Here is a 25,594-nt window from a genome sequence, read left to right as displayed (position 1 = left end):
TACATCGAACTTACCTACAAGACAAAGACAAAGGTTTTCACGACAATAAATATTCTTAGAACCCTTCTACTAGGGTCGCACAATCTATACGAACCTATCTTTACACCAAGTGAAATAGCAAATAGGGTATTCAAGAATTCACTACTGTTCTATTAAGAACAAAGCCCTTCTGCTATATTGTAATTTGATTTTATTAGTGTTACCTTTACTTTCATGCATCAAGAATTGTCATATTTTATTTCCATAAAATACACTATAATGTAACAATATACTCTACAGCGAGACCATTTAGCCATTGTACTGCTACGGGTACTACACTGGTACAAAGTGTTTGATGAGCAGACAAATATCATTCTACTATACGACACATGATATGACTACAACATTTATTAAAACAATTAAGCTTCTATCCTTGAACCCGAAAATAAACCCCCGAACCTTCTGGATTAGCGTGAAACTGCCCGTAAAATGCATAAACGATTACTGTAATAATACTGACCACCACAAATCTAACCCATGCTTCTTGGTGCAACTGCAAAAAAAATAAAAATAAAAATAAAAAATAAATAAAGAATGTTGGTCAACTAACTAGCTCAGCCATACTTCAACCGTTATATTTTCTTCTTTATAGTCTCTACGTTTCCTTAAAATTTTTCGTTGACCGTCTAACACTAGTTCAAATCTATTTTAAACCCAACACTTGATATGCTACATGTGGATTCAAAAAGTTCACACCGCAGACATTAACAAAATATGTAAATGAACAAAAGGCATAACTATAGTAAGCTTCTAATAAAAAGGTATTTTCGTGTAAAATTTAGGAACTAAAGAAAAATTTTAAACAACGAAATAATTTGCACCATTAGCATGTCGTGATGTAAGGTGTATAGATGGTTGTACCTGAGCAAATAGGAACATGTTGAAGAATATGCAAAGAGCCGGCACAAAGGGAACTCCAGGACAGGGAAATCCTGGCACATCCCCATGGATCTGAGAAAAAGGGCAGTGAAAAATGAGTTATAGAAGTAGAAAAATGAAACCTAGCGCATTTCTACAAATTCTCAGAATAGAGCTTCCCAACACTTGCAACAGTAACTACCAGATCAAAAGCTAGCATACCAGAAGTATAGAAACAAAAAAGATATTGCAAATACCCCAATTTTATTCTCGGGAAAGGTAGCCGATATGTATAGTAAACTAGTTGAGTTTCAGTCATGAATGTAGTTAGAGCCAAATCATGGATAAACTTTAAGCAACAGTAGAAGAAAGACAACGTTCACAATTGTTATCCTAACGTGTATCATCCGAATGGAAAATACCCTTCGAATAAGATCAATTTAGTATTGCATTTGACAAATGAAGGTGGACAAAATTAAGTGAAGAAATGTAATCAAAAGACCCTATCAAGAAAAGATTAGGATCAACGAAGATCACAAAGATCGGAATTAGAAGAAGTAGTTCACACTTTGATCAATTAGAAAAATGGTTCATTGATTAAAATATTATTCAAATAATCAAGTTTCAAATCCTTTCATACTGAAATTTCCAATCGTACGATTAGTAGTTTTTCTCTATAAAATAAACATCTCTTACCAATTTCCATGTCTACAAGAAAGCTGAATACTCTTCAAGAGAAAATAAGAAAACGAGAGAATTTTTTCTTTGTGCCTATTATCAAAGCTAGAGCTAAAAAGATAATTGTACTCACATGGCGAAAATGAAGAGCGATGGCTGCAAGTAATGCAAAAACAGCAGCTACAATAGAAACCCATGGCCAACCAACCCGGTAGAATAATCCAGCACCAAAACCACAGCAAGCAACTACCACAAGACAGATGACACCTTCTCGCCAGGTTGAAGAAGACACCTGACTGGCTGTTTTGTCTTTCCAACGCAGGGTGACAACACAAGCCGAGACAACAGAGTATCCAGTCTGAACCCAACAGCAACAAATGGAGCTCAAGTGTTGCATAAAAGGCTAATTAACAATACGAACTTAGAAACAAAGATAAGCCAACATACCAAGGTGCCAACTGAAAGAATACGAGAGAGTGAGTGAATATTGAATAGTCCAGCCAACACGCCAGCTACAATACCAACCCAGACTTGAGAAGTGATAGGAGTGTGGTGTTTGGCGTCCACTTCGGAAAAAAAAGAAGGCAGCAAACCATCTCTCCCAAGCCCAAGATATAGACGAGACTGTTTTGCACACCCCATCAATTGACATAAATACAAAATGTGAAGTAAACGCAAATAGTTATTGAGTCTGAAATAAATCACCTGAACATAAAGACCAACAAGAAGGGTCGTTGTAAGTCCAGCAATAGCACCAACGCTTATCAAAAAAGAAACAAATTTCAAGCCTTTGGATGTAAAAGCTTCAGCCAAGGGAGCATCTTCCCCAAGAAGATAATAAGGAACCATTCCAGTAATCACTAAGCAGACTCCAATATATAGAGCAATGCAAATAAGAAGACTTCCGATTATGCCAATTGGTAAATCCCTCTGAACGGAACAATATTAAAAAGGAAAAGTCAGTTGCTTTAAAACTTACGAAGTTATGCTACTATTTGAAGTTACAAAATTGATTGAATCATGGTACTCAAACATAAAGGGAAGCAACTTAGTTTAATACCCTCGGACTTTTTGATTCTTCGGCTGAATTTGCAACTGCATCAAAGCCTACATATGCGAAGAATACTACAGTAGCTCCAGTTAACACTGATTGGAGACCATTTGGAGAAAAAGGAGACCAATTTGAAACATCAACCTCAAAAGCACCAGCAAAGATGACACACACGACAATGATAACCTGCAGACAAGTTCAACTTCAAACGTTCATTACATATATTTTTCATTCTCATCAAACCTTTTTCTAGTCATTGATTTTTTTAACAAGAGACAAAACCTTTCATTGATAATAAAATGAAACGAGAATAATGCTCAGACGATACAAACTCCACAAGGGAGTGAAACAAGGAAAAAAAAAAAAAAAACAGAACATAGGAAATAAAAGCAACCCAGGAAAAACATATAAACAACTGAACTAAAAAGAAAACCCCTTAAAAGACTTGGAAAATGGAGCACAAAGAGCAACATGACCCATTCTAGACCACAAAAAACTGCCGACAAGACAAAGCAACCAAACTACGCCCATTAAGCAGCATCAAGATATTTGTGTCATTCATTATGTTTGCTCACATCACTTTGATTTTCAAATTCATACCCAGCTTCCAATTTTGAGGGACCCTAAACACCCTCACGTTTCAATCATTTAGTTTGAGTGTGCAAGCCTTAAGTCTTTCAATGAATACCAAAGTCTACCACTTCTCTTCAACATTCCATTCCACAAATATCTCAAGATTTGAAAGGAGATGTTGAAGCCACATATTTTTTTAACTAAAAAAGGGGACAAGGTCCTCGAGCAACATGTTCGGGCTTGAGGTTCGTAAGGATTTCAATGTCCTCTCACTTTCCATCTACATTCCAAGGCTACCAATCCCTCAAATGAGAATTGAAAGAAGGATGTGGAGCCAAATGCTTTCAAACTTAAAAGGGCAAGGTCCCCAAGTGATGTCTCCAAAGAACGAACTTGCGAAACTTATGGGCTAATAGTCAGAGGTGTCTCCTGTCCATACATGCAAACAATCTAACATTTCCAAAATGGTCCATCCAACCTATTGAAATCATAAACCTACCTAACCTACAAGAAACATATTAGATTCACGATATAACATAAAACTATGAAAAGCTCTAACAAATCTAATAATGGTGTCTCTTGAAAAAATTCTCTATGCCACAAGCCTAACAACATTAAATTCCCTCGCCAAGTATCAACAAGACTCACAAAGACCAAAAGATCACCAAGTTGTCATATTGTAATTAGTTTCATTTCTTTTTTTCCTTAATCTTTTCTTGCCTTTTCTCCTACAACAAGTATTGTGTACATTGTCAAATAATGAGAATTCGAACTATCATATTCAAATACATAAATAGGTCGAATAGAAGAATACCTTTAATGATGTCATGATGGAGTTTATAGTAGAAGACTCCCCAACACCCCAACAGAGAATAAAGGTCAATAGAGCTAGAAGAACGGGAGCCAGTACATTAATAGAAACAACCCCTCCGAAGAACTCTTGCCCATTTCCAAGCCAATTTGGAATATTATCTTTAAAAAGGGGAAAGATCTCGAGAAATGAAACTATATAACCAGCTAAGCTCCGTGCTATACTAGCTGCCCCAATATGGTAGTCAAGCATCAATTGTGCAAAAACAAGAAAAGCAGTGAGCTCATTGAATGCTGTATATGCATACATGTATGCACCGCCCACAACAGGAGGAAAGCGTGTAGCTAGCTCAGCATAGCACAGTGCATTTAAAATACATGATACTCCAGCGAGTCCGAAACTAACGGTGACTCCTGCATCAAAATAAAAGGCTTGTAAAAGTCTCCTCGTACAAAATAAAGACGTTCGCGAGCAAGACAAATAGTCCACAGGTGTTGCTTTGCAATACAAGAAATTATGATCACATCTACACCCCTACAGTATCGTGAATAATAAGAAGAAATAAACTAAAATTTAGTTAAAAACCTACGAAACAAGATATGAGGTCCACGTCCACCTATGAAATTGAGCATTTGTTGAATAAACCAATTAGAAACAATTAGAATCTCGGAAATTCCGCTACACAAATTAACGCTTAGAAAACAACGAAAACGAAAATCGAAAAACCGAATACAAAACAAACACATACTGCGCCAGGTCGAACAATTGTAATGGCCGGAAACCATTAGCGCACACAGGACTAATCATTCAGGTAACCATAAATAAACGCGAGATGAATAAAAGAACAGTATTAACTCACCAGGACCGGCGTCACGAGCGACAGTACCGGTGACGACGAAGATGCCGGCTCCGATGGAAGCGCCAACGCCAAGGAGAACGAGGTCAACGACGCCGAGACGGCGTTCGAGGACTTCGCCGGAGTTGGTACGGTTGTAGAAGCCATCGGAAGGGGAAATCAATGGCTTAGTTCTCAATGCTGAAGCCCAAAAATGGGAGAAAATTGAAGAAGAGGAAGCAGAAGAGGCGGCTTGTACGTTTCGGCCTCTCATGATATGTCGATGCCACGTGAATCAGGAGGATTAGAAGTGGAGAGCTGACGAGGGAGAGTTATTTATACTTTTACACGAAAAAAATAAATAATAAAATTTAATTATTAAAAAAAAAAAAAAAGTCTTTTATTTGGAAAAACTAAACAATGCAATGGGGGCACGTAGGTAATTTCACTTCGTTACTTTTGACTGCTTACATTACCGGTGATTGCGGTGGAGGGAACGGCTCTTGGGTGTGGTGCTGTGTGATCGACTCTCAGACTCAGTACGCTCTGAAGAACCCTTAGCCAAGCCTCGACACTTCTAAATTCCGAAGCTTCTTCGCCAGATTTCTTGCTGTTTCCACTCATATTCATGATCTCCATGATTCGATCCCTTTGGATTGCGCCCTGATTTCAGTCTCCCTTCCATTTGTATCTGTTTCATCATTATTTTTTGTAGATTTTTTATTTGCTCTATAATGGATATTGAGCAGAAGCAAAACGAGTTTATCGATCACTTTGTAAAGCGAGCTTCGTCTCTGAAAGGCTCGGCACTTGCGTCTGTTGTTACTGAGGCCACTTCTCACCCTTCACTCTTTGCATTCTCTGAAATTCTTGCTGTTCCCGACGTTGTCGAGGTTCGATAATGCCGATTACTCTTGGTTTTTTCTGTCTACCGTTTGACTGCTTATCTTGTGCGAATTATTTATTGAGTTTTCATTTTTCTCTGTAATTCTTGACTTTTTTGATTGGGAAGAAAGTTAGAAGTGAATTAAAAAAATTCTTGATTTTGATGTGTTTCTTTTTAAAATAATTTTAATTTTGTTTTTAAATATGATTCTTGTTTTTATTTGTTACTTTTTTATTTTTAATTGAAACAATCCATTGATAATATGCCCTTTGGCTGATTAGAGTGGTCATGTCAATCAGAAGTTCTTTATGGATTGTTTTAACTCCTTCAAATTGTAAAATGAAATTATATTGTTTGATGTTCTACCTTTTGCAGCTAGAAGGAACTGAGCATTCTGTATACCTTGATGTGCTTCGCTTATTTGCATATGGAACATGGAGTGATTACACGAGTAAGAGTTAAAATTTCATAAAGATTTGTGATATAATTTGAATGTTATTGCTAGTTTGCTGAAAGACCTTTATTTTAAATACAAGTTGGTGTCATTTTACTTATTTATGTCATTTTGTATTGCTAAGAACTTGCACACCCAACTTGACAATCAAATGTTCTTAATGAAGTTGGTGACATTATCCTTTATGTCTATGTCTTTTCTTGCTTGACTGGAACCCTTTCTGTAGGCTCCTTTTGGGGGCTGGTTTTCTTTTGCAAGCACCTTGTATTCTTTGTTCTCCCCCCCCAAAGAAAGTACTTGTTTCTAAAAAAAAAAAAAAAGAAAAAAAGAGAAAGAGAGGGGAGATAGGCAGAATTTGGAGTCTAGTTATAAGTTTTGTTTCCCAAAAAAGTGCATTATGAACCATAACCTATATAACCTTCTTTTTGTCTATTAATTTCTTCAGGTACTAATTTGTTGCAATATTTCAAAAAGTGCATCGTGTTTCATAACTTAATAACCTTGCCACCATCGATTAATTTTCTTTAGTTGCATTGTTATAGCGTGTGCTCTTGATGACTGCACTGAACGCTGGCTATATTACATTTGCAGGTAATTCTGGCCGCCTTCCAGAATTGGGATCTGATCAAGCCCTCAAACTAAAGCAACTTACTGTCCTTACATTGGCTGAGACTAACAAGGTATTCTTGCTCCCCACTCTGTCATGTTTCTTTAACCCGCTTGCTGATGCATCTGTTGATTTAAAATAGTTCGCCTTTCTGTTCTGTCTCACCGCTGCATATCTAACTACGGGTTGGAATTGATATTAAAAACTATTGTTCATGTGGCCTATAATTGATTCCCAGATAATGAACCATTTAGCTAGATTTAGTAGTGCACTAATGTGTGGGTACATTGAATTCTTGTAGTTTAAAAGGTTTTGAAGAAAACGTTCATTTGGTTTTTTTTTTTTTTTTTTTTTTTTGAAGTTCTTAGAACTAATTGTTATAAAAATAATAATTTTAGGGGGTTCATAGCTCTTCCAAGCCTAAGCATGAGCATCAGTGAAGTGTGGTGTACTATATTATGAGCAACAATAAATATTTGATTTATAAAATATAGCATTATGAACTATGAGGTAAAGAAAAGAAAAGGAACGTGGTCTTTGTTTAAGGTTTGTTAATCTCTGTTCTGAGAAACATGCATCCGGATGGTTTCTAAAGAAATTCCTGCTTCCTCTCGGACTTTCTTTGGCAGCCAACTCTTAGTGTATAAAAAATATTGTTTCATTTCTCATAGGTTTTCTTACAAAAGCTTTTAGTAGATGATGTGTAGATTCCTGACATTCATCATTAAATTATTTATTTATTCTGACTCGGTTTTGCCCAGGTGCTACCCTATGACCAATTAATGCAGGAATTAGATGTTACAAATGTACGAGAACTGGAGGATTTTCTTATTAATGAATGCATGTATGCGGTATGTCCTACAATATGTACGTCTTACCAGTATTAGGATGTCAGTATCTTACCACTATGATATCAGTACCAATCCGGACTTAATTGGTTCTTCTTACCAGTATTAGGATGTCAGTATCTGGAAAAGAAATCCTTGAACCTTACCCATGCATGTGCTCAATCAACTTTCTTCTTATCTTCCACTGCTGGTCTGCTAAACATTAAGAACCCCGTTTGATTTGTCTTCTATTTTTGAAAATTATGTTGGTTTACTCGTAATTTTTTGGTAAGTTTTTCATTTCTCTTCAAACACATTCAAACGCATTGGAATTCTAAGCAAAATTTAAAAAACAACATCAAATTTTTAAAAAATTGGCTTGGTTGTTTAAAACTTTTTTAAAAATTAGGTAATGAAACAAGAAAACAATGGGAGCAATTAGTGTTTATGAGCTAAATTTTTAAAAATATAAGACAAAAAAAAAAAATTTATCACACTGAGCTAAAATTTTTAATTTTTAATTTATTGATTTGTTTACTCATTTTTTCGGGTGGGAGGATAAGCAATGCCCTTGAATTTTCTTATTTGCTTTCAGGGTATAGTCAGAGGCAAGTTAGATCAGTTGCGAAGGTGCTTTGAGGTCTGTATTTGTTTTTGTATCCCTGCTCTAAGTATATGGGCTTTATAAATGGTGTCAATTGAAGTCCTTATATGAATGCAGGTCCAGTTTGCTGCAGGGAGAGATCTGAAACCTGAGCAACTTGGGAGCATGATACAAACACTATCAAATTGGTAAATTTACTTGCTCATGTTTCATGGGGTCCCGTTCCGTTTTAAGGAAAACTCTTGAGCAAGAAGTTGTTTTGTATATGCAAGGGATGATCAATTGTGACCTTACCAAGTTTTAATCTAAATTGCTGAGATTCTAGTTCTTTTGCAACCTCAAGGTTCAAGTGTTTTACTGTATTTTGCAACTTCCTTGACAATTTTTTAATAATTTCTATTTTCAAAATTTCATAGTTCTGTGTGTGTGTGTGTGTGTGTTTAATCAATATACTTTTATTGAGTTGAGTTGATTTTATCACCCGTCTCTTGTTGTCTGTATTTGGTTGTGTGACACATCTGTTTCGAATTTGACCGTTTCTGTGTGTATCTAGGTTAACTACGTCTGACAATTTATCGGTCTCAATTCAAGAGAAGATAAAATGGGCTGATAATATGTGTGGATTAAACAAGAAACACCGAAAGGAAGTTGAAGAGAGGGTGGAAGATGTAAAGAAGTCACTTTCCTCGAAGGTCAGTTGAAATAAGTTTCGTCTTAATTGCTGTTGGTGGTTGAATGCTTTTTCTTTTTATAGAATCCAATATTTATTGAGAAGATAATAGACAAGGATAGGATGGATGAAGTACTAGCAGAAAAAGAAAATGATTATACAGACCTTCACGCATACTCCTTTTCTTATTTCCACTGTCACCTACTACTATTTTTCTGCTGAAATATTGTTTTGGATTATGAAAGTGCAAATTTTAATTTCAAATCCCTACTGTCCCGAGTCTTCTTAATTTGATGTTTGTATTAGAGACGAAATGGTTATCAAATAATGTTCTCATTTACTCACTGAATTTTTATTCATTACAAAGATGTGAGGCCTTCTTGATATAAAAGAACGAAATTTATTTTTGTGCTCTCTTTTTTGAATGGAAAAATGATACTGGCACAAAATTGGCATTGTTGTTGTACAAGCAAGTCAAATTTTCAAGATGTGATTAATTACATCTACACCATATCCTATAACCTCTGGTTCATAGTGGCTAAAAGATCGAAATAAAACCAGTGACTCTTTACTCAAATACTGGGATATATTGGTCGATGTGCCTTACATTATGGCAGAAGTTACAAACTGTAAGCAGGCCGACATTGACATCCGAGGGCATGAGGAGGTCTACTCTGAACCTGGTGGAGTAATGGACTATGAGGAAGATCGAAGTCGTCCAAAGAGGTAATATGTCACCTTGAATATTAGGGTTAGGATTGTATTTATTTCATGTAGTTTAAAATGTTTTTTTATATGTCCATGGATATTGAAGGTCTTGTCGTTTAGATCCTATACTTTGAAGAGATTCGAGTAGGTTCTTGAGGTTTCAATTTGTGTTTAATAGACCCATCATTAATTTCTTTAGTTCATCATTATATCACTGCCTAATTTTGTTTGAGATTAGCTTACTACAAAATCCTTAAATAATAGAAGTGCTACTTATCATCAGGAGTCCATTCAATTTTAAATTGGCACTTCAATGGCCTATTGGAAACTACTTTAGACAGAGTATTTAGAAAACTTTTCGGAGTACAAGATTAGAAAGGCACTTATGCAGTCTATGAACGACCAAATTGGTAATCTAACCAAATAGTTATTTAGTAGTATTTACCCGTTCAAGCTAAGGCTGCAAATTGTTGGAGATGACAGTACATACGTACGGTACGACGGTTCTAAATTTTTCTGAAATTGTACATACAGGAGACGACATCCGATTTCGTAGAGGTGCATTTGGGAGTTGAACAACAATCTCCTACAATAAGGGTGTCTAAAGAACTGCCTGATTCTTTTCCCTAAGCCATTCCTTAGAACGGTGTACATGTTGCTTTAGGTTCCTCTCTGATAAACATTAGCTTGTCTTCAGATTTAATTTAATAATTCGTTCCCGATGAGTTGTTGGACAGCCGAACAATTAACATAAAGGCTGCACAGAGGTTCTGTCCTTTGCTTTGAAACGTATTGCTTGGGTTTCAAAATACCATTGCAGCTTAGGAGGTGATTTTGTCATTCTCACAATACAAACATGTCATTTTTCACTTAAAGGACAGTCTTTTATGACTTTTAGAGAGAATAGGGAATGACATAGAACCTGAATTATTTTCTTTATTCTCATTCTTGTTATTAATTATGTAAAATATTAGTCTGTTTTGTGAGTTTTTACTCTTAAATCTTGGAAAAAGTTTCCTGTTAATCCTTAAAATAAACGAGTCAATCCGATAAAATTAAGAGTTTTTAAGTAACAAAATTGTCAGATGAATTAAGAACAGAACAGAGGTGAATATAATTTTTCTAGAAATTATATTACTTAGGAAACTAAATACAAAAGTGTTATAAGCCAAGCTGTATGCCATTACCACCAAAGGTCATTATTCTATTTGGTTGTTTCCAAAATCTATTGCCTATCACCAGACAAACAATAACGGTAATTATAAATTAAGAAGAGGGAAGACACCTCATATATTTTGTCTACATAAACATGCAGGCAACTACTCTACTCAACTGGTTTGCTGCCTTTGTAGTTGCTCACTAATTGCATCTGGACATCATTAGAAACTGGTAAATGCTCTTTGTACTCCATGGTGAACTCTCCTTTACCCTGAAAATCGTTGTTCAAATTTTGACTGATGTTTAGGATATGAATACAGTTTGAATCCGTCTACCAAAAACATTTACACGACAAACCTGAGTCATCGAACGAAGAGATGTCGAGTACCCAAACATATTATTTAATGGAACCTGCATGAATGATTTTGAATATAACAATAACATGAGAAGGAAATAATAAAGCTTTTCGTTTCCTTCAAGATAAGAGGACCGTACAGAGAAATAAAACTGAACAGAGGTTCTTTGAAAATTTTAGAGGAAACTGAGCCGATCAAAAGCAAATTTCCAAAAGGCATCAACCATAACAACGTAAGTGACAAAGGGATGTAAATGCCCTCCGATCTAAGTTGATGATATTACAAAAGAACTTGTGTGAAGCACCCCCAATAAGAGCCCATGAATGGTAAAGAACAATGATATGATTTACTCCCTACTTAGATATAGATAGCCACAAATATTCACAACACACAAGAGTTTGACATGCAAGAGAAGTTTTGCAAAGAAAAACAACCAAAAATTACACAAATCAGGTAACTCCGATCAATGATAAGATTGCCATGAAACGATGCACAAACATAAAAGAAAAGTTACGTACATTTGCAGTAATTACAGAATCATCTCCATCCTGGTCATTTCCAACAATAACACCTTTTCGCCTGACATAGCAAAGAGGGACAAATGCTTTCAGAAAAGTAGAAGAAAGAGTAAAGAACCTGGACTTCTCGGGTAGAAACAATAAACCACTCACTTGTTGATATCACCACCAACAGTGCCCTGAAATTCTGTAGGTACTTTTACTTCCACCAGCATGACAGGCTCCAATATCACCGGTCTTGCAGCTGTGTAACACTGGCATAGAAAAAAAAAAATTAATTAAAGATATTTTGAGGTGGACTTTTTTAATCCTATGGTGGGGGGCTGAGAATATCTATAGTATAAATAACTATAATCACTCAAGGATAGCAAGTCCCAAATTAGGGAGCTGCCCTCTGAATAAAAACATGGGATAAAGAGATGTACCTGTCTAAATGCATATATTGCAGCTAACTTAAAGGCAAGTTCGCTGGAATCAACAGCATGGGAAGCACCATCAGTCAGTACAACACGAAGGTTCTCGACAGGATGACCAATTAATGAGCCGCTGAGCCAAGCATTTAAAGAATTCAAATGTAAGATGTTGTAAATAAGTGATCCATTCAATCAGATTTGAAAGACAGATACAATAACATATTCCTCCAAAAATTTTAGAACAGGAATACACATACGAGTTGGCGGCTTCCCTAAAGCCCTTCTCAATTGCAGGGATAAAATTTGATGGTATAGCTTGTCCGACAATTATATTCTCAAACTCAAACTTAGTTGGTGATCCTTGAGGAAGTGGTTCAATATATCTGCAAATATAGATTACAAACAAAAGTGGTGTTAAATTCCAGTGTCATTGCACTCAAATAACATATAATATATAAGAATAGTTTTGACGTGCTTCCAAAAAATTGTTTTCCGAACTTATATAAGACTAGTATCTTTTTTTTTCTTCGGTATATACCGGGAGAATTGCAACTCTTGTTATACAGTATACTTCAATTAATACTCGAAGACACGAAGCAGGAACTTACCCACATACTCGTCCATACTGGCCTTGGCCTCCTGTCTGTTTTTTATGTAAATAATCAAATTCAGCACGCTGAGTGACAGTCTCTCTGAAGTTCACACGAGGTTTGCCAACAGTTGCGTCAACCTATGGAACACGTCCACCCGAAAAATATATTATATTTAGATTTTTAATTCCAAATATAAACAAGGAATCCTTTTGTTTCTGATGACATAAAACCAAGACATCTTAAAGAATAAATAAGAGCATGTAGGAAACCTTGTACTCTCTCCTAATGCGCTCAACATAAATATCCAAATGCAACTCTCCCATTCCTGAAATTATTGTCTGCTCAAAGAAATAGTTTAAGCATGCATTATGATATGTATGAAGAGTACATAAAAAATTCTAGAAATAAGAAATTGTAAGGTACCTGCCCGCTCTCTGGGTCTAACCCAACACGAAAAGTAGGGTCCTCTTTTTGGAATCGATTCAAAGCCTTTGAGAACTATCCAAAGTGTCCAAAATAAAGGTTCAATTAAAGAGTAATACTAGCATGATCCCAATCATTCTCACGGGAATCAACTGACCTGTCCTCCAGAATCTTTTGAAACCGGTTGTACTGCCAATGACATCACTGGCTCAGGGACGTTCATAGAGGTCATGGTGTATTTAACTGACCCATCCGTAAATGTATCTCCTGACAACCCAACAGTGTAGAATCTCATGAAAGGTTAGAGGTCATGGTGTATTTAACTGACCCATCCGTAAATGTATCTCCTGACAACCCAACAGTGTAGAATCTCATGAAAGGTTTGAATAGGAAACAACTTAACATCGCCTGTCCCTCATCCTCACATAACTAAATTCAATGCCCCTCAATTTTTTTTAAATGATGTCCTGTGTAAAATATCAATCGATTCCAGGATCATTGCTTCTCTAATGATCAAAATATTGAAGTCTTTCAAAGATAATTACATCCACAATACAGGGTTATTCTGCTCATCATATAAACTAGATTGCTCAGGTACAGTACCAGCTGGTGGAACTATGCATGGATAAGAGACGCACCTGATGCACAGTCTACACCAAAAACTGCAACTATTTGCCCAGCATGTGCCGATTGAATATCCTGCAAGCAAAGAAATATCTTTGAAGGAGAGAGAAGCTTTAAATACAACAATGAAGCACATCTTATTATTATTTATTATGAAAAGACTTCATACACTAATGAAAAAGACCCTCGTCTTCTTACCACCAGAATCAACCCTAGAGGTCAACTACTAAAAGAGAAGGCTTCAATAAAAAATGTCAAATGTCAAAGTTCATTTATACATTACTAGACTGAAAGTAAAAGAAGTCAACCTCCATCTCATCAGAATGCAAACGGACCAAGCGAGGAACCTGCAGAACATCCAAAATTTCATGAGACAGAAATAGATACCAGGTTTCCATTTTAGGAAGAAAAAAGGAAATGACCACATTCTCTTATCTTAGTTAAAATATTTAAAGGATCGCTAAATGTAATCCTGACGCCTTCATAGATTCTTTATTGCCCATAAAACAAACCTTAATCTTCTTGCCTGTGTTTACATTGACAATAAACTCTCCCTTCTTGATGACGCCTTCATAGATTCTTAATTGGAGGGGGAAAAAAATTTTAGCATCAGTAATCAAGCGTACAATGTAGAATGCAATTATGTGTTAGTATTTATATACATTCATATACACAATAACTAAACAAGAAAATAACTTCACGCAAACTTTGCTAATTGAAACTTGAGATTGTTTATCTATATACCACTTAAATTCAAACAAATTAATTTAATTGCAAACCTTGGAAAATTTTTAAAAACAAATATAGAACCAAGTTAGCGATAATACAAAAGAAAGAAAAGAAAGGAATGTTACATCCAATTATATATCCAAGTTCCATTTCATCAAAATATATCTTAGTCCCAAACAGAGGCGCACAAAAATAAAATAATCTTTCCACTTAAGCTAGAAGCATAATGTACTCAACAATAAGTTATCCCAACTCCCCTTTTCTTTTCGTTTCAATTATGCTTCCATCAGTCCATGGTTCTAAACTAAAATTGAATCTGAGCATCATGGACTTCTGATCTTTTCCCTCATGCTCTTTTAAGTTGAACATGGCACATAGAATACCTCAAATATGTCAGCTGACCAAAACGACCTTCCTCCAACTTAAATGCTAATGCCACAAGCCGTCCATCTGGAGTACCATTCAACATAATCTAAAATACAGCAGAATGTTAATATTTCAATCCTCAAACCAGCGAAGGAAAATATCTAGAACATGATAGTTTTTTAGACCCGATACCTTCTCTTCATTCTTCATTTGGTCCAATGCATAATTACTAACTTCAGTTGGACAAGGCAAGTAACTAAGTACTCCGTTTAGAAGTGGTTGTACTCCCTAAATCCACACATAAGGAACATGAAAAACAATTAGCACACATCTGTAAGACACATAGTTTATCGGCAGTGGGGCATACAAATGGACATTGACCGAGCAATAATTTGAGTCAGTCCCTTTTCATTTATTGAATGAAATGTTTTGATTCTTGTTCAAAAGCAGCAGCAACAACAACAACAACAACAACAACAACAAAAAAAAAAAAAAAAAAAAAAAAAAAAAAAAAAAAAAAAAAAAAAAAAAAAAAAAAAAAAAAAAAAAAAAAAAAAAAAAAAAAGAAAGAAAGAAAGAAAGAAGCAAAATTAGTGATTGAACTAAGCATTTTGTATGCATTTGTAATTGGTTAATAAAATTACAAAGTACAACTCTTATTTGAATTATCACATTTCTGTAATTCCTATGAGTCCTACTAAATTTACTTACGTTAGAAAAAAATATCAGCTACAAATAATAAGTAGCTTGGAGGACAGTGTTGGCAGGATGATCATCTGTATTAGTTGCAACTAGTACTTAATTGTAGTTAGGTTGTAAGTCAGTAAGGAAAATCGATCTCCTTATTTTATTGTTTTAAAAAGAATAAACAAAAAAAAGTCAACCCTTAATTTTATTTTTAGCTACATCTACCTTTTAGTTCCTAATGTTTGGATGTTTTTTGAATTTAGTCTCTCACCATTAGAAAATCATTTCTAAAAGTATGGAATATCAAGCAACACCAGCAACCAACGGTAGTTTGGCACCTTTTAAAATTATAAATGGACACCCTATTTAAGAGTAAGACAGATATCTTCCAAAGTACATTGAAGAAGCATGAGTACCTTGTTTTTAAATGCACTACCCATGAATACAGGTATAAACTTTCGTGCAACGGTAGCCCTACGAACTGCAGCCTATTTATAAAAGAGAGAGATATTGTTTAAAGAAAGCTACAAGTATCAATTAAAAATATAATAAACCGACCTCATTAATTTCATTATACAATAAATTAAAGGAAGATCAAAACGAAGTAACAGATCTACATTTACTTGAACTTCAATTTAGAATATTTGGGAAACCATATTGTTAATATCCCAATAAATTATTCCTACTATATTGCTTGAATAGGCACCTCAAGATCTGCTGGTGATATAGGTTCATCACTAAGAAATGCTTCAGCAAGTTTATCATCTACTTCTGAAACCATTTCTATTAATTCACGCCTCTTTTCAGTGACTAAAGCTTCCATGTCTGCAGGAACTTCTTCAGTGGTAACTTTCTCGCTGCATTGCAATAACCAAACCATGAAAAGAAGACGATTGGAAACCAATATTAAATGTTGCGGGTTTGGAAATGTACCCATTGGAACCATGAAAATAGTAAGCTTTAAGTTGTACAAGGTCAATAAGACCCTTAAATTCCTCTTCTAAGCCAATTGGAACTTGCACAGCAGCGCTATGATGCCGGAGTTTAGACCTTGCCTTGAAGACAAACCAATCTAATTCAGTTCAAAGATTAGTACTCGTCTCATTATCATCGACAACTATATTATTGACTAGCTGCAATTCATCAACTCCAAAGGAGCCACCAAATCAGCAGCAAATTTTTTATGACAAGTAGCAACACAGAGAGACCATGCAAATCAACCGAAAGAAACATATAAGAATTAATTTACCTTCACTATGATCAGCAAGGAAAAGAAACATCGAACATTTTTTAATTAAAATGATATGACCTCGTTGGGAGAAAATTTGATAAAATATTTTTTATCAGACTTCAGATGATGAAAAATGAAAAATCATATAATTTTCTTAGGTTTCTTGGACTCAGAATTTTTTCTTTCTAACAACACTAACCAGTGCCTTCTAAGGTTTACCAAAGCTTCATACGACATTTTTTTCCAATTTAATTACATATGGAGATTATTTATAAGTTTTTGTTCCTTTTCAAAATAATTAGGGGAAAACTTAGGAAAAATTATGGAAATTATGCTTTGAAAAAAAAAAATTAGAAAACACAACAGTATGAGTACTCTTTTTGACAGCCACCTGATTCAAAACCTTCCACGGATCAGCACCCATCCTGTCAAGTTTATTAATAAATGCAAGCCTAGGAACTTCGTATCTTCTCATCTGCCGATCAACCGTAATAGACTGACTCTGCACACCACCAACACTACAAAAGACGAGAATGGCACCATCAAGAACACGCAAAGCTCTTTCTACTTCGATTGTGAAATCAACGTGACCAGGGGTATCGATAATATTAATCTGCAATAAATATGAAAAAGAAACTCTTCATGCGGACTACAAGTTCCTTAACGAAAAACATACCATAAAGGTACAATAGTCACATATAATTGTGTTCATTTAAATTCATTTTGACTCGAAATTATAAAATTCGACAAATTATTCATACGAACTGAAAATCTTCTGTCGAACTTGTCTAGTGAAATCGGTCAAGATGCATATAAGTGGTTTGAATATCATGGCTATCACATAAAAAAAAAAAAATCACTGCAAAGTTCCTTGGACGATAGAACCAGTATTAAGGTTACCTTTATGAAAAAATGGAGTAATAATAGAAACTAAACGCATCCTAATCAAGCCAGACCAAATCCTAAATTCAGTAAAATGACGAATTTTTTCAGAAATCCTTAATTCTACCTGGTAACCATTCCAAGTACAGTAAGTGGCAGCGGACTGAATTGTGATCCCCTTCTCTCTCTCTAAATCCATCGAATCCATCTTGGCACCAACTCCATCTTTTCCTCTAACCTCGTGGATTTCATGAATTCTACCCGTATAATACAGAATCCTCTCGGTCAGCGTCGTCTTGCCGGAATCAATATGCGCAGAAATCCCGATGTTGCGGAGCTTCTCCATGGATCCCTTCCACCATGGCTCCTTGTCCTCCTTCACACGGCCCGCATTCGAAGAATGGCGGAGGTGGCAGTTTCCAAGGAGGAGAGCGGTGGCTGGTGAGGGAGATGAACGAGAGATGGAAGAGGAATAGAAAGTATAGAGCAGGCGCGGTGCGGAGGTTCTCCGGAAGCCGGCCATGACGACGAGCTGTGGGTTTAGCAGCTAAACCCTAAACCCTTCGTCTGTATTCACTATATTCTGTGTGTTAAGGAGCTTCAGGGATGGAGAAATATGCGGATTTATTTATATAATTATTATTGTAAATCTATTTTATAATTATTCTGTCTTTTCTATTTATGTTTTTTCTAATATTAATATATATATAATTTATTACTACAGCTGCTTAAATTATTCCCCGCCCCCAATCTTTGTCTCTGTAGCGTTTTAACGCCGAAGCTCTCAGCCAAGTCGATAATGGCGAAGGCCGAGCCCGATTCACAGAGCAACAGAGCAGCAGTGCAAGCCACCAACGACGACGCCTCTGCCAGTAAACTGTGAGAAATCCTCTTTTCACGGATTATTCTTTCAATATCTTTACGCGTTTGTGATCCATCATTCGTCTTCTCAAATTTGCAAATTTGGTGCTTCAAAGTTTGCTTTAGATTTTACCATTTTTCCTGCCTTCTTAACTCCGTCGATGTTGTCTTTTGTTTTTCATGATTCGATATTGATTGCATGATGACACTCTTCATCCTTAAGGAACTCTTCTGTTGGTTTTGCTGTTCTGTTACTCGCTATGATTTTGTTACCTTTGATGCGATAAATCCTCACTCTTCTATATGGATGCAATTTAATTTTAGTTCTACGCTTGCAAAAGAGCTCTGTCTTTTAATGGAAATAACTTTCTTGAGCTTGGATGATATTGATCCATCGTCTATTTATGAACCTCGAATCTGGGACATCCTTTAGCATAGTTTACAAATAAACTGGATTTTTAATGTTTATGCATTGGGATGTGATAAGATTCCTCTGTTTTGGTGAACAGATCATGTGTTAGAAAGGGATACATGAAAGACGACTACATACACTTTTTTGTGAGAAGGCCTATCAAGAGATCTCCAATTATTAACCGAGGTGCCGTCTTGTTGTTTCTCTTAAATTTGTCATTTTTAGATTTTTTTTTTTTTTTTTTTTTTTAAATCCACTTTATAGTAATTTTCTTTACGTTGTTGCTAACAAGGTTATTTTGCCCGTTGGGCTGCACTGAGGAACCTCCTCTTTCAATTCCTCAATGTTGGAACTAATACAGAGGAACATACAAAGAAGCAGATATTGTCGCTTGGAGCTGGCTTTGACACAACTTACTTCCAATTGCAGGCAAGTTTCGTAATTAGGTCACGGGCCATATATATATATTGAATCTTCTATTTTGTCCATATATATATATATATATATTATATCTTTCCTACCACATTTTCTACTAATTTTTAGGTTTGGAATTGAAGATTGTTCCTTTACTATGTTTATTGCAATCATGTTTAGTGGTCTCTTTATGATTTTCTTTGCTTACTTTCTTTTCTTCAATTAACCCCTCCCCTTTGAGTTGATGCATTTATATTTTGCTTTTACAGAATGAGGGTAATGCACCGCATTTATATGTGGAGTTGGATTTTAAGGAGGTGCCATTCTGAAGCCTTATTCCCCCTGCATTTTAAACAGTTTTTAAGAAGGTAATGTCTCACTAGAATTTAGGGTTATGCTGTTTTTAATTTATTTATTTTTGTCAGGTGACTAGTAAGAAAGCTGCAATAATTGAAGCCTGTAGTCAGTTGAGAGAAAAACTCAGTGGAACAGTATCTATATCCCAAGGTAAATGGTCTTTCCTATCACTTTTGATATGTTTCATTTTTATATTAGAGGGTGGCACAAATCTCAACCTTCCTATCTATCCGTTATTGTTCCTTTCCCCATGTCATTTGACATTTATGGTTGGTTTCAAGGTTTTTCCTGGACCACAGTTTTTAACATTAACACTATTTCTGATTTCATAAGATACAGTGCTTTCCTGTTGCACCTACTTATAAAGGGATTGTTTTGTTAAATGGCCTCTACTTATAAAGGGATTGATTTGGATGCGAGAATGAAAGTATGTAAATTGATCAAATGAGCTATGAACTTGAGTGGAATTCTGGAAGATTATATGATCTAATGTTTCTTGGAATTTTTGTTTCCTTGTTGTCTTTGTAATTGTGACAAATGGTTGTCAAGTTGGCAATATTAGATTTTTGTTTGATGGAAAACAGTGGCAAACACATCCTACATGGCATTTTGCCCATTTTCCTGCCTCTCAAAATATATTCACATATTTTCAATTGTCATACCGATTGTTACTTTGCAGAAAAAGGAGAAGTCTTTAGTGATCATTACAAGCTACTCCCTGTTGACCTGCGTGATATTGATAAATTAAATGAAGTATTGGCTATTGCTGGTATGGATCCCAGGTATGGAAGTGCAAAAGATTCTCTTTCTCGGTCAGTTTTTTGAGTGCTTTGAACATCCTTAAATATTTGGTGAAGCTTTCCAGGTTATTTGAAATCATTTTTATTCATATCGTGAAATCATTTTTATTCATATCGTAAAGTATTATTATTTGATAGGAGCTATTATAAAGTATTATAATCAAAGAATCTAGGGTCATCCGCTATTTTTGGGTCATTTAAGGTCATATTTAAATCTTCATTTATGTCCCTGCACTGTCATATTTCATTTGTGAGAATGGTTCTTTTAATGTATTTTGTGATACTGATCTCTGAACTATTTGGTCTGACGAGTTTTTAAGTTATGGTGTCTCTGAAACGTGGGTCCTTGTGGGGGGTGGGGGTAGGTATTTGTATGAATATGTGAGTTTTTTTTGCTGAAATATAAGAGTGGATGTGAACATCTGATAAATTCAGCATTTTCCCTACTTTCACATGGAAATTATTAATAACTTTTATCCTGATATTGTTATCAGTTTGCCAACATTTATAATTGCAGAATGCGTTTTGATATACTTGGATCCAGATTCGAGTCGTGCTATAGTTGGTTGGGCATCAAAAGCATTTTCAACTGCAATTTTTTTCTTATATGAGCAGGTTTTGCTTATCTGAACTCGTACGAGTGTTTTATGCTTACATTTATTGTGGAACTTCTTTCTTTTTAAATTCATTTGTATTCATGACATCACCACTGGTACATAACTTTGTTTCCAATGATGGTTTGCGAACTTTTAACAGCATCATCCGGATGATGCCTTCGGCCAACAAATGATCAGAAATTTAGAGGTACAACTTTCTTTGATATTTCATGAATTATGAATAATTTTCATAGTCTATTTTTCCATTTCAATGATGGTTTGGAGCAGAAGAGAAGGATTTTTTAATATAAGTCTTATCCGTAGGTATTTTTTGGGAGTTTGTACAACTTAATGCATCCTGGTGATTCCATAGCTTTAGCAAATCCTTTTTTAACTACCTCTGATCCTTCTTGATTGGAAGTATTTTTGTAAAAATGAACATCTGATAACTACCTCTTTGGGTTGTTTTGTTCATTTTTAACTTCATGAATCTTTTCTTTAGGTTTCTTAAGAAAAGAAAATTGTTCTTAAAGGTAAAGAGCAAGATGGCTTTTTGAAATGAAAAGCTTTATGGCCCTTCTGTCTTTGTTAGGACCTTTTTTGCTGGAGCGATTTGTTATTGGGCTTAGGGGTTTTCTTGTAGATCTTTTTCCTAAAATTTTGTGATCCCTCTCCCATTTTTTCTTCGTTTGGTCGAATGAGCTTGGTAGGATTTGCATGTAAGGATTAACATTTTGGATCATGCCTTGAGGCATTCGTTCTTTTTTATGGGGCTGCCGTGGTCATTTTTGGTCAGGGAGGGCTGAAAACTTTGATCTCTCATCCTTTGGAGTTATCAATTTGCTTGCTTGGTTTGGGATTGTGTTTTTCGAGTGCTTAGTTGTTTGTCTGGCTCAAAATACATAGTGTAGTCATATGGTGGAGGAATTCCTTCTGCATATGCCATTTTGTTATATTGGTTGGATCTCGTGATTTTTTGGCTTTTTCGTTGCTTTGTGAGGCCTTTGGACTGACCGAAGTAATAGGATTTGTAGAAGGATTGAGGAATCCAGGGATGAGGTTGGTTCTGTGCTAGGTTTAGCACTTCTCTTTGGGCATAGGTCTCCAAGAATTTCTACTATTATCCATTTGGTCTTATTATCTTCAATTGGCGCCCTTTTGTAATGTTAGTTTATTTCTAATTGGCTCCTTTTTTAGCTCAAAAAATTAGATTTGGAGAAACAGTGTTGATTGAGACTTTTTGTTAGCAATCTTCGAACATAAAGGTTTTAACAAATGGTGAATGGTATCGATGAAAGGAAAATTTTGGAGTCTCTAGCCTTGGATAACAAAGAAGTCGAGGTGTCTAAACCCTTTGGGTCGATTAGCTAAGATGTTGCAAGTATTTCAGTTATCCCAGCTAGTAAACAACGTCTAGTATAAAAAGAAGTCGAGGGTTCAAAATCCTTTAGGGTTTGTGTGAATACTCAAGAGGGGAGGTTCCAATACTTGGGAGTTACATTGTGCTGCATTATCTTTTATTTTTCAATACTATTTAGTTGTTTGGGTTCTATAGGTATTTTCACTCAATGTTGGCATATAATCTGTAGTCATCTTCTTTCGTTTGTGGTTTCAAGATTGTGCAATCTATTCATTTAGATGAAATAATTTGAATATATCTGTGAACATTATTGATTCAGAGTCGAGGCTGTGCTTTGTTGGGTATCAATGCTACACCAACGTTACTTGCAAAGAAAAAGCTTTTTCTTGACCAAGGATGGCAGGTAATTTTTCAGAAAGAAATTTTCTTTTTTGCAATAGAATGAGGCTGAAATACTACATGTCTCCGTCTCCTTGGCTTAGTTCATTTTATTGTTCAATTAGCTTTATGATAGAAACCAAACAACTAAAATAATATTGAAAGATAAAAAGACAGAACTACAACTCCAAGGTACTTGAAACCTCCCCTGAAGAGTATTCACACTCAAGGCCTTAACCAACCAAACTATTCCTTGGCTTAATCTCCTCCTTCTTTCTCTATTTCTAACTAATATAAATTTACTGTTAATAGCCTAATAATGTTTCTTATCCTAATGATACTCCTAGCACCACTTTGATAGGAACAAACAACTGAAATAATGTTGAAAGATAAAAGATAGTTGAACAACAATTATCCTTAGTGTATTCCTAACACTTTGATCATAGCACATCATACTCTGGTAGTAGTGAATTTGCAAAGCTTTTACCGCAGAAACTTGATGTCTTAAACCATTTTGGCTAAAGTATAAATAACTTCACAATGGTTACACTTGATAAAGGCCTTGAAAAAATGCTCTCCTATTTTTAATTAATTTTCTGAAAGCACTTTCTAGGATGTATTGATTTTACGGGGAATGGATGACAGGTTTATTGATATCCATATAAATTAACTGAACTGTCCTATGGATAATGACCAATTGGTATGAAAGTGTGGCATGAAGAGCTCATCCTTGCATTAAATTTTCCCCACTGCTTTTTCCTTTGACTAAAAGTAAATAGAACCATATTATCTGATATATATATAGATATATATATATATACACACATAGAGCTACAAGGGTCTACAAATGTTCTTGAAGCTGTAACCTTTTTTGCTTGCTCTGTGGTTGTTAGTTTTTCGTATGGTCTTATGTGAAGTGTGATGTCCCACATTGGTTGGGGAGGAGAACAAACCACCATTTATAAGGGTGTGGAAACCTTCCCCTAGCAGACACGTTTTAAAGCCTTGAGGGCAAGCCCGAAAGGGAAAGCCCAAAGAGGACAATATCTGCTAGCGGTGGATCTGGGTCGTTACAAATGGTATCAGAGCCAAACACCGGATGATGTGCCAGTCTTCTCGTTGTTCCCCAAAGGGGGGTAGACACGAGGCGGTGTGCCAGAAAGGACGCTGAGCCTCAAAGGCGGGTGGATTTGGGGGTGGTCCCACGTCGATTGGAGGAAGGAAAGAGTGCCAGCGAGAACGCTGGGCCCCGAAGGGGGGTGGATTGTGATGTCCCACATTGGTTGGGGAGGAGAACAAACCACCATTTATAAGGGTGTGGAAACCTTCTCCTGTGATGTCCCACATTGGTTGGGGAGGAGAACAAACCACCATTTATAAGGGTGTGGAAACCTTCTCCTAGCAAACGCGTTTTAAAGCCGTGAGGGCAAGCCCGAAAGGGAAAGCCCAAAGAGGACAATATCTGCTAGCGGTGGATCTGGGTCGTTACATGAAAATTGTGATGTGTGGGTATCTGTGATGTTCTCTTTAATGATAATACATTGTACATTCCTGTTTATTTATTGTACGTTTGTATATATGTTTCCTTGACTTTTTTTTTTTTTTATCTGTTTTTGGTCTAATTATTTATTAAAGACGCTATTTGAATGGTCTTTTTTGGCTGATAGACAGCTGGAGCATGGGACATGCTGAAAGTGTATAATAACTTGATCGAAGCTCAGGAAAGACGAAGGTTTGGATTACTGTGTTTTTTGCTTTGTTTGTCTATTATTGTCAATCTGATGCCATGGCTTGTTTAGTTGTTCATTTATATGATTTTGATGCATTGCTAAATTAGCTCGTGGAAGAAAAGTTGGGATCAATTGTTTGAAATATATGAATGATATCTTATAGCGACGCACAAGGAAACTAGGTATGGCTAGTGTAAGTTTGTTAGCTAGAAATGGCTGATGTAATGAGCGTACAATGGGATTCAAATAAGGAGAGATTGGTAGGTGGGGTTATGCTTTTGAGACTGTCAGTAAGAGGGACTGGGGATAGACGGGAAGCTCATGAATTCTTTCCTTGGGTGTAACCTTTATTGATAGATAATATTCAAAGTTTATCATGTTGTTACTTATTCATTTGGATAATTTTTCTTTTTCAGTCAGGTTGGTAGTGCCTTAGGAAACAGCAGTGGTTTCAAATACAAAAAAAATGTTGTAGTGTTGCTAAGACCTCCGATGCTAACATAGCAAGCAATTCATTCAATTCAAGATAAAAATATTGCTTTATTTACTTTTCTTTCGTATGATATTTCCTTCTTTGATCTTGCCTATTTACTTTTCTTTCGTATGTCTTTTGTCCTTTAGGATTGAACGGCTGGAGTTATTTGATGAATTTGAGGAGTGGCACATGATGCAGGCAAGTTTATAACCTATTGTTTTAATGAGAAAAGGCATGAGCGTTTGAATTCCCTTTCTTCTTTTCCTGTGTGTTTCCTGCTCAAACTGAGATTTTAGTTTTTTTCTTGAACTTATTGTCCGTTTCTTTCTTCAGTGCCGAGATTTATTTTTCCATTAATGTTGTTTTAATAGTTTTTAACCAAAACTTGGAAGATCTTAAATAGGTTTAATTCTCATTCCTACCAAGTGTGTACTTTGACATGAAGTTTCTACCTCCATTTTCCGCATCACCTCAATTAGAAGTTGTTTCTTTCCTCTGGTGGATTCCTCTCCCATTTTTCCCTTAATTCTTTTTCCTCAACAAACATAGTGCTTCTGCTCTATCTCTATCTTTTATCTTCTCAACCCAAAGAAATCTATTGTACAGATGGACAGTCCATTAGGCTTTGGA

At 35.6% G+C, this 25,594-nt stretch overlaps 4 protein-coding genes across 8 annotated transcripts in view; 2 read left to right on the top strand and 2 right to left on the bottom strand.

The window, feature by feature from the left end:
- Window positions 1–214: 214 nt before the first annotated feature.
- On the bottom strand, window positions 215–5,163 carry LOC111498116 (cationic amino acid transporter 9, chloroplastic). Its single transcript, XM_023149220.1, has 8 exons — window positions 4,870–5,163; window positions 4,014–4,423; window positions 2,636–2,812; window positions 2,281–2,505; window positions 2,023–2,199; window positions 1,709–1,933; window positions 901–990; window positions 215–532 (listed from the first exon to the last, which is right to left on the bottom strand). The coding sequence occupies exons 1-8, from the start codon at window positions 5,117–5,119 to the stop codon at window positions 407–409; spliced, it is 1,680 nt and encodes a 559-aa protein (XP_023004988.1). The 5' UTR covers window positions 5,120–5,163; the 3' UTR covers window positions 215–406.
- Window positions 5,164–5,316: 153 nt separating this feature from the next.
- Window positions 5,317–10,546, top strand: LOC111498167 (COP9 signalosome complex subunit 7-like). 5 transcript variants are annotated; one of them, XM_023149294.1, is made up of 9 exons: window positions 5,317–5,738; window positions 6,107–6,182; window positions 6,777–6,865; window positions 7,554–7,643; window positions 8,215–8,259; window positions 8,341–8,411; window positions 8,777–8,915; window positions 9,531–9,619; window positions 10,136–10,546. In XM_023149294.1, exons 1-9 carry the CDS (start codon window positions 5,580–5,582, stop codon window positions 10,155–10,157), a joined length of 780 nt encoding a protein of 259 aa, XP_023005062.1. In that variant the 5' UTR covers window positions 5,317–5,579; the 3' UTR covers window positions 10,158–10,546. The 5 variants fall into 5 exon arrangements, with proteins under 5 accessions (XP_023005062.1, XP_023005065.1, XP_023005063.1 ...); XM_023149297.1 differs by having other exon boundaries at window positions 8,777–8,919; window positions 9,439–9,619; XM_023149295.1 differs by having other exon boundaries at window positions 9,511–9,619; window positions 10,136–10,450.
- A 163-nt stretch (window positions 10,547–10,709) lies between these two features.
- On the bottom strand, window positions 10,710–18,171 carry LOC111498100 (elongation factor G-2, mitochondrial). Its single transcript, XM_023149178.1, has 20 exons — window positions 17,709–18,171; window positions 17,091–17,312; window positions 16,402–16,523; window positions 16,175–16,325; window positions 15,885–15,956; window positions 14,974–15,069; window positions 14,799–14,887; window positions 14,199–14,265; window positions 13,995–14,033; window positions 13,701–13,761; window positions 13,220–13,329; window positions 13,063–13,137; window positions 12,909–12,977; window positions 12,655–12,776; window positions 12,304–12,429; window positions 12,059–12,179; window positions 11,787–11,887; window positions 11,634–11,694; window positions 11,117–11,170; window positions 10,710–11,030 (listed from the first exon to the last, which is right to left on the bottom strand). Exons 1-20 carry the CDS (start codon window positions 18,102–18,104, stop codon window positions 10,926–10,928), a joined length of 2,259 nt encoding a protein of 752 aa, XP_023004946.1. The 5' UTR covers window positions 18,105–18,171; the 3' UTR covers window positions 10,710–10,925.
- A 73-nt stretch (window positions 18,172–18,244) lies between these two features.
- Window positions 18,245–25,594, top strand: part of LOC111498153 (tRNA wybutosine-synthesizing protein 4-like) — a 10,410-nt gene continuing 3,060 nt past the window's right edge. Inside the window, exons 1-11 of the mRNA XM_023149275.1 lie at window positions 18,245–18,460; window positions 18,952–19,040; window positions 19,147–19,283; window positions 19,538–19,585; window positions 19,694–19,775; window positions 20,305–20,407; window positions 20,920–21,040; window positions 21,182–21,229; window positions 22,701–22,784; window positions 24,427–24,491; window positions 25,111–25,162. Of these exons, the coding sequence (XP_023005043.1) occupies window positions 18,381–18,460; window positions 18,952–19,040; window positions 19,147–19,283; window positions 19,538–19,585; window positions 19,694–19,775; window positions 20,305–20,407; window positions 20,920–21,040; window positions 21,182–21,229; window positions 22,701–22,784; window positions 24,427–24,491; window positions 25,111–25,162 (909 nt within the window). The 5' untranslated portion in view covers window positions 18,245–18,380. The remainder of the gene's footprint in view (window positions 18,461–18,951; window positions 19,041–19,146; window positions 19,284–19,537; window positions 19,586–19,693; window positions 19,776–20,304; window positions 20,408–20,919; window positions 21,041–21,181; window positions 21,230–22,700; window positions 22,785–24,426; window positions 24,492–25,110; window positions 25,163–25,594) is intronic.

Source organism: Cucurbita maxima, unplaced genomic scaffold, assembly GCF_002738345.1.
Source record: "Cucurbita maxima cultivar Rimu unplaced genomic scaffold, Cmax_1.0 Cma_Scf00024, whole genome shotgun sequence".
Lineage (NCBI taxonomy): Eukaryota > Viridiplantae > Streptophyta > Magnoliopsida > Cucurbitales > Cucurbitaceae > Cucurbita > Cucurbita maxima.
The sequence above is the reverse complement of the archived record's forward strand: the minus strand, read 5'-3'. Positions and strand labels throughout refer to the sequence as shown.

What these genes read in the sequence shown, in the direction of transcription:
- LOC111498116 (XM_023149220.1), bottom strand. Translation starts at nt 5,119, where the DNA reads ATGAGAGGCCGAAACGTACAAGCCGCCTCTTCTGCTTCCTCTTCTTCA. An exon ending in TTCTTTCAGTTGGCACCTTG is followed by an intron (nt 1,934 to 2,022) that starts GTATGTTGGCTT and finishes TGTTGGGTTCAG; the next exon opens with ACTGGATACTCTGTTGTCTC. An exon ending in ACATGTTCCTATTTGCTCAG is followed by an intron (nt 533 to 900) that starts GTACAACCATCT and finishes TTTTTTTTGCAG; the next exon opens with TTGCACCAAGAAGCATGGGT.
- LOC111498167 (XM_023149297.1), top strand. Translation starts at nt 5,580, where the DNA reads ATGGATATTGAGCAGAAGCAAAACGAGTTTATCGATCACTTTGTAAAG. An exon ending in CTGTTCCCGACGTTGTCGAG is followed by an intron (nt 5,739 to 6,106) that starts GTTCGATAATGC and finishes TACCTTTTGCAG; the next exon opens with CTAGAAGGAACTGAGCATTC. An exon ending in ATACAAACACTATCAAATTG is followed by an intron (nt 8,412 to 8,776) that starts GTAAATTTACTT and finishes GTGTGTATCTAG; the next exon opens with GTTAACTACGTCTGACAATT.
- LOC111498100 (XM_023149178.1), bottom strand. Translation starts at nt 18,104, where the DNA reads ATGGCCGGCTTCCGGAGAACCTCCGCACCGCGCCTGCTCTATACTTTC. An exon ending in TATTTTCATGGTTCCAATGG is followed by an intron (nt 16,326 to 16,401) that starts GTACATTTCCAA and finishes ATTGCAATGCAG; the next exon opens with CGAGAAAGTTACCACTGAAG. An exon ending in GTTGGTGGTGATATCAACAA is followed by an intron (nt 11,695 to 11,786) that starts GTGAGTGGTTTA and finishes TTGCTATGTCAG; the next exon opens with GCGAAAAGGTGTTATTGTTG.